We start from the raw sequence: 7,500 nt of genomic DNA, 5'->3' as shown, positions 1-7,500 counted from the left end.
CTTTTCATGTGCACAGCGATAAAAATTGCAGATTTATCCTGTGACTGAATTCTGGGAATGGTTAGGAAGCATCAATGGGCTTTTTGTATGTTTGGTTTTAAACAGTTTACAATAAAACCATAAGCCAGTAAGTCTTGGATGCTTTGGGGTTGAAATTTTGATGCTTATTATTGTTACTGTCGTCACTGATCATAGTCATCATTACTTTGGTAGCCTCTGTGCATAACATATGATCAATACCACCACACATACAACACACACACACACACACACACACACACACACATAAAGAAAAAAAAAAGAGAAAAAAGGAATAAAAGCAAAGCAAAAAACAACCCCCCAAAAAACAACAACAACAACAAAAAAAAAAACCCAAAAAACCCCCACCTTCCGGACTTAACAAAAGTAAATACATAAATGAACAGCTTCGTTTTAAATACAGATCTGAAAATAATTAAAGATGTAAGTAAATAAAGAAGTACACAAATTTATGGGCAAATAAGAAAGAAAACATACATTAAAAGAAGCAAATATACCAAGAAATGAGGAAATAAAATGAACAAACACTGACTGATCAAATCACAGTAACAATGTACGAGTTGTAGCTGAACCTACTGCTTCCCCACCCCCTCCACTACCCATCCCTCCTAAAAAAAGATGAGGTTATTGCTGGTTAGAGATTATTTTGAAAGGGGGGGGGTAAGAAAAGCTGGCTGTTTCTTTCTTTTCTTTGCTTTCTTCGTTTTTCCCACTTTCTTATATGAGGATAGACACAAAGTTACAAATCTTCCACAAAGCTTTCAGACTCTACACCAATATACATGTTGTATTTGTAGGCATACAGTACAGAAAAAAAAAAAATCTCACTAAGTTAATACAACCAAAATACAAAGATACAAGAATAACTCTTCAAAATGACTTCACGGTGTGAAAGGAAGGGAAATACACATCAGCCTTTTGCACTGCAAAGTGTAAACACAGAAATCATACACAACTATACAGCACTGGAAGCTGCTCCACGTAGTTAAATCGGTGTCAGTTGGAAGCAGAAAAAGAAAAGAAAAAAAGAACAAAAAAATAAAGCAGATCAAACAAAAGTGTACACGGATGGGTGGGGATTAGTATCAGAAAAAAAAAAAAAAAAAATCCTGTTGAATTACGGCAAACCCATAATGAGTGAAACAAGCGACACTACAAACAAAGGGAAGCAAAACATGAATGGTCACCGGACTGTTCAATTTTCAGCCACCCAAACAATGTTTCAGTTAAAGAAACTTTTGTAAGTGTGTCTATAATGCCAAATCAACCTGCCCCTGTTGCTTTATTTGTTTATTCATAAATCTTGCAGTTACTTAAATAACTTGTTTGTTTCATGCCAATGCTAACGCTATTACTACTACTACTACCAATAAATAACAACACCAGTGAACACCTCTCTGAGATTAAATTGCTGAAAAGAGTCCTAACCTCTAGATGTTCTAAGAAATGTCCATGGAAATTTTCAGTCTGCATCAGAACTGTCTAGGGTAGTTTTTGAAACAGTAACAAAATGTGCTGACAGCAAATGAACATTCACAGTGATGAAATATGAGGTGCAAACGTTTGTTTTCTTTTAATTAAAAAAAAAAAAGAAAAAAAGCTGGACTGGACGTCTTTCTGCATTATGCTCTTCTCTATACTTGATGATCTACACATTGCTGGTGATTTGCTTTTAATTCAGTGAAACAAGACCTTTGTGTTGCACTTTACTGTTTGTTTATATCTTGTTCGGTTTTTTTTTTCTTCACTCTTTTCAAAAACACACACATGATTTCAGGGTATGGAAAACACGGTTTGGTTATGACTCCATCAAGCTGACACTTTCCTCCCAGTGTCAAAGCATTGCTGATACACAGACCCTCAAGTCTACAGGTTTGCATCATACTGTCTTAACTGAACAAATCAGTTTCTGAGAGACTTAAGAAAAAACAAAAAAGCTTTAGCTAAACTGTGGTAAAGAGGATGAATGACGATATATATAAGCTCTCTTAAAAAAAGAAAAGAAAAAAAGAAGAATAAAAGAAGAAAAAGCTGTCATATTTTACTGTATCTTATATTCACCCTGCTATTTTATTCTGTTTAAACAAACACAGATTATTTATTTGTGAATATATATATATATATATATATATATATATATATCTTTCTTTTTTTTCTTTCTTTCCATTTTGACCATTTCTTGGGGTCTACAAACGTTGATACAAATTAACTGAACAAAGAACTCTGTGTCTGTCAATAGATATAAAGAATATATATATATTTTTTTTTCAAACAATCTAATGTTCATCTATAAAATGTACAGAACTTTGGTCAAAACAGTTTTGTTCTGTTTTCATTTGCTGAGACCGGACACTGCTTTCACTTTCAAAAAGTACAACAAAACCTTCAAATTCCTTTTTGTTTTTCTCCTCCCCTCCACCCCTCCCCTCCACCAAGAAACAAGACTCAATTTTAAAACACTGGCAAAAGTGTTCTGATACCCCCATCCCCCCCCCCCCCCACCCCACCCCCCCACATCCCTCCCTCCCTAACCTTCCCCTCGGTGACCCATCCAGACTGTGTTTGCTTCCCTTTGGTGAACAGTGCGTGAACGGACGACAGACAGCAGGGTACACCCAGGAAGGTCTACTCACACAATAACAACGTCAGATTTGATTGTGACAACTTGAGCATTCTCCCTACAAAACGGTTCAAAGTTGAGTGATAGGAAGGGGGTCATTCATGCAGGCAGTGAAACCAAAAAAAAAAAAAAAGGCTCACACAACAACAGCAACGCAAATCAACAACCATCTTCACATCATGTTTGCCAAACAGACAGGGGTGGGTGGGCTGCATGAACGATCTCAGCACTGCAAAGCTTGCTTTGCTGCCAATGTTCCCAACTCCTTGCGAATTACGACTTGGGGATTTCTTCCTCTGCCATGGTGGGCTGAAACTCCCTTGTTCACTGGTATGTGTGAATGGGCTTTTATGTGTATCACCATTTCTTATCCCACCATGTAGGCAGCCATACTCATTTTTCAGGGGTGTGCATGTTGAGTATATTGAAAAATGTTGAGCATGTTGAAAGTCATTCGCACAAGACGATAAACCGAGGTCCCGTGTGCAGCATGCACTTAGCGCACGTAAAAGAACCCACGGCAACAAAAGGGTTGTTCCTGGCAAAATTCTGTAGAAAAATCCACTTCGACTTCGATAGGAAAAACAAATAAATTGCATGCAGGAAAAAAAACAAAAACAAGAGGCAAGGCCTTCAAGACTCACTTGTGATACACTTAAAAAAAAAAAAAAAAAATCTAATCGTTAAAATGTGTTCTGTATTTGTTATTATAAAGCTTCGCGTTAAAAAAAAAAGAAAACAAAAAAGTCCTAACCAGATTCGAATTAAGTCCCCTAGCATTAATTACAGAGTAATTTCCCTTTTTTACTATCTGCACCAAAACATTTGCCAAATAAATAAAACTTCCATGCTCAGCAAAAGAAGTTCCTGTTTGAACAAAAAATGATAATAATGACTCCTCTTGCATAGGTGCAATATTGTTTTAAACAAGATGACTGGAAAGAACTGAATTTTTCCTATTTTTATGTCAAATTTGGTGTCAACTGACAAAGTATTTGCAGAGAAAATGTCAATGTTAAAGTTTACCACGGACACACACACACACACACAGACAACCGAACACCGGGTTAAAACATAGACTCACTTTGTTTACACAAGTGAGTCAAAAAGGGTGGCGCTGTAGTGTAGCGGCGCGTTCTTCCTGGGGAAAGCAGCCCGAATTTCACACAGAGAAATCTGTTGTGATAAAAAGAAATATAAATAAATACAAAAAACAAATACAAATATTCTTGTTTCCATAACCCACACAATGCTGATATGGATTACAGGTTCCTTAATATCTGTGTCTTATCTTCTGCATGCGTATACACACGAAGGGGGTTCAGGCACTGGCAGGTCTGCACATGATGACCTGGGAGGTACCCACTCATCACCCACCAGGCGCACCGGAACTGGGGATCGAACTCAGGAAATTTGGGCAAGAACCGAGAGCTGTAACCAATCGGCCACCACATCTGTCTGGGAGACTAGGGGGTCTTCGTAATGCTAAGCAAACTTAACACTGCGAAGATCGCTCATGGATCTCTACCCAGAATGCACAACATCCAACATCACACAGGAGTTTGACAACTATACGTGCAAACACACACACACTCATGCATGCACACATGCACACACACTCATGCATGAACACACGCACACACACATACTCACACACATAACACACACACATACTTTCATACACACACACACACAATATACACCACACTCACACATGCACATACACAAGGAAAGCTGAGAAAATGGAAAAGAAAAGCTGACATCCATATCTGTTTTTCATTCACGTTCGCTTCGTTACACTTTCATAAACCCTCATACCATGCCAAGTAACCTCTTCTTCCCTACACAGTGATTAAAAAAAAAGAAAAAAAAAGAAAAAAAAAAAAAAGGCAGCACACCTCATAGAAACCAGGTCTTCTCCATAAACCTTAAATCATATCTGTATGTTACAACACAACCCTAATTCATATCCTTGTCACACTGTCAAGTTATAACCTTAAATTCATATCTATGTCATGTTATAATTTGACGGTCTGTCAGGCATTTCAGAAAACATTTGAACCATGTTCCAAAGTACCTGACAAACTTTCATAAGCAAAAACAACAACAACAACAACAAAAAATCAGTTCCACAGAGTAACTGCACTTCCCCCCTGAACATCAGATTGCTTTCTGGTCTGTATTGCTGAAATTCTGAGAATGTGAGGAACATATGCAGAAGAAAGGAAAAGAAAAAAAACCCAACAAAACAAATGACTTGCATGTATTGCTTCATGATTTACCACAGATCAATCTGTTGAACAAAGACACCTGGCAGGATTGGAGTGATGGCCTAGAGGTAACGCGTCCGCCTACAAAGCGAGAGAACCTGAGCGCGCTGGTTCGAATCACGGTTCAGCCGCCGATATTTTCTCCCCCTCCACTAGACCTTGAGCGGTGGTCTGGACGCTAGTCATTCGGATGAGACGATAAACCAAGGTCCCGTGTGCAGAATGCACTTAGCGCACGTAAAAGAACCCACGGCAACAAAAGGGTTGTTCCTGGCAAAATTATGTAGAAAAATCCACATGGATAGGAAAAACAAATAAAACTGCATGCAGGAAAAAATACAAAAAAATGGGTGGCGCTGTAGTGTAGCGACGCGCTCTCCCTGGGGAGAGCAGCCTGAATTTCACACAGAGAAATCTGTTGTGATAAAAAGAAATACAAATACAAATACAAATTATAATCTCTCTCTCTTTCTCCCTCTCTCTCACGGTAATTATCTCATTGAACCTCATGCCCAAGCAATGCCCAGCCATTGAAGTCTGTTTTGTTAAAATGCTTTCCACATTCCTAAATATGCATAAACCACAAAGCAATGGGAACTAACTTCCACAGCATTTCTGGCCGTGTCCACACATGCCTATTTTCAAGGAAAAACATGATAGATTTTTTAGCAAATTTTATGCGTTTTTTGTGTATCAGTATATGACAGGGAAGCCCGCTGAGGCTGTTAGCTGAGAAGGAGAAGCAGAAGGAGAGGACTGGGCCTCACCTTCCTATGCCGACTGGAGTGATGGCCTACAGGTAACGCGTCCGCCTAGGAATCAAGAGAACCTGAGCACGCTGGTTCGAATCACGGCTCTGCCGCCGATATTTTCTCCCCCTCCACTAGACCTTGAGTGGTGGTCTGGACGCTAGTCATTCGGATGAGATGATAAACCAAGGTCCCGTGTGCAGCATGCACTTAGCGCATGTAAAAGAACCCACGACAACAAAAGGGTTGTTCCTGGCAAAATTCTGTAGCAAAATCCACTTCGACAGGAAAAACAAATAAAACTGCACGCAGGAAAAAATACAAAAAAATGGGTGGCGCTGTAGTGTAGTGATGCGCTCTGCTCTCCCTGGTGAGAGCAGCCTGAAATCTGTTGTGACAAAAAGAGAAATACAATACAATACACTAGACAGTGGATATGAATTCAATGCCCAGATGTCTGTCAGCAGGTATGGGACCTTTCACCTTCAACTGTGCTCTGCTCCATTTTGTTCTCATTGCAGGGGGAAGGAGGGAGTGGGGAGGGTATGGAGGGGGGGTGTGGGGGGTGGAAGAAGAAGAGATTGACCAACAAAACACATAAAAAAAAAAAAAATCCACTACATTTTCAAGAGAAAAACAACCACAACACTAACAACAACAACAACAGCAAGAAGCAACTGACATACATGGTCTTCTTCTTCTTCTTCTGAACAACCACTTTGGTCCCACCGATCCCACCGAGAAGCAACCTGGCACCCCCACCCATTAAAACGTAACCAGGAGAAAGCAGCGCCACCACATCAGAAAGGGGAGAGAACAGAGAACATCGTCTTGACCAAGCTCAGGGGAAAACATAAAAAGGGAAAAACGATAACTGCTCTCTGTGGAACTGATTTTTACCAAAAAAAAAGGGTATGTTTTTTGTCTGTTGTATTTTCAATACACACTTTTAACAAGCAATATTAAACTTGGATTCTGCTCTCTCTCTCTCTCTCTCTGTGCATGTGTGCATGTGTGTGTGTGTGTGTGTGTGTGTGTGTGTGTGTGTGTGTGTGTGTTTTAAAGTATTTTTTATTTCATTTCCTACATTCAATTTTTTGTTATTGTTGTTGTTGTTGACTGAAGATTGTAACTGGTGCCATAATTAGTAGAACTAAAGAGCTACCAAAACAAACTGAAATCTTGGCCATGGTTTTCGATAAGTGAAACCCCCCCTCCCCTGTCCTCACCCCACCACTCTCTTCAGTCAATACTTCCACCCCCTGCCCCCCCCCCCCCCCAAATGTCAAAACAAGGGTTCTGCAGAATAAAAAAAAACACTCTGGGTCATTAGGGGAGACCATCCCAGAAGCGGCACCACATACCATTCCTGACCAGCTGCCCCCCCCCCCCCCCCCCCCCCCCCCCTCAACCATCCCCTACCCCCCAATTCCCCCACCATCACCCCCTCCACCCTGGCGGAACCCTCAAGCTCATTATTATCATCATCGTCGTTCATCATCATCATCATCATCAAGCTTCTTTCCCATCCACACCACACAGACAGGAAACCATGCCAGGCCAGAAGAAGGCACAGAGTGGGGCGTCATTCACAAGCACAGGAAGGAGAGGACATCTTATCTTGGGGTGGTTTACCACCACTGACTGAAAGCTGTACATTTCCGTCTTACTTCAAACTGATATCAAACGCTTAAACTTTCATGATCAATATCAGACATTAACTTTGTGTCTGATTTGTGACTGATACCAAACGCTTGAACTTTCGTTATCAATATCAAACATCAACTTCGTCTTATTTCTGACTGATACCAAATGCTGTTAT

At 40.1% G+C, this 7,500-nt stretch overlaps 1 protein-coding gene across 1 annotated transcript in view; it reads right to left on the bottom strand.

Annotated features, from left to right (window-relative positions):
* The window catches only part of LOC143295924 (1-phosphatidylinositol 4,5-bisphosphate phosphodiesterase beta-1-like), a 219,482-nt gene that overhangs the window by 26,340 nt on the left and 185,642 nt on the right, over positions 1–7,500 (bottom strand). The window contains exon 25 of the mRNA XM_076607610.1: positions 2,673–2,717. Within this exon, the coding sequence (XP_076463725.1) occupies positions 2,673–2,717 (45 nt within the window). The remainder of the gene's footprint in view (positions 1–2,672; positions 2,718–7,500) is intronic.

This window comes from Babylonia areolata, chromosome 21 (assembly GCF_041734735.1).
Source record: "Babylonia areolata isolate BAREFJ2019XMU chromosome 21, ASM4173473v1, whole genome shotgun sequence".
In the NCBI taxonomy this organism is placed as follows: domain Eukaryota; kingdom Metazoa; phylum Mollusca; class Gastropoda; order Neogastropoda; family Buccinidae; genus Babylonia; species Babylonia areolata.
This window is presented reverse-complemented; position numbering and strand designations above follow the sequence as displayed.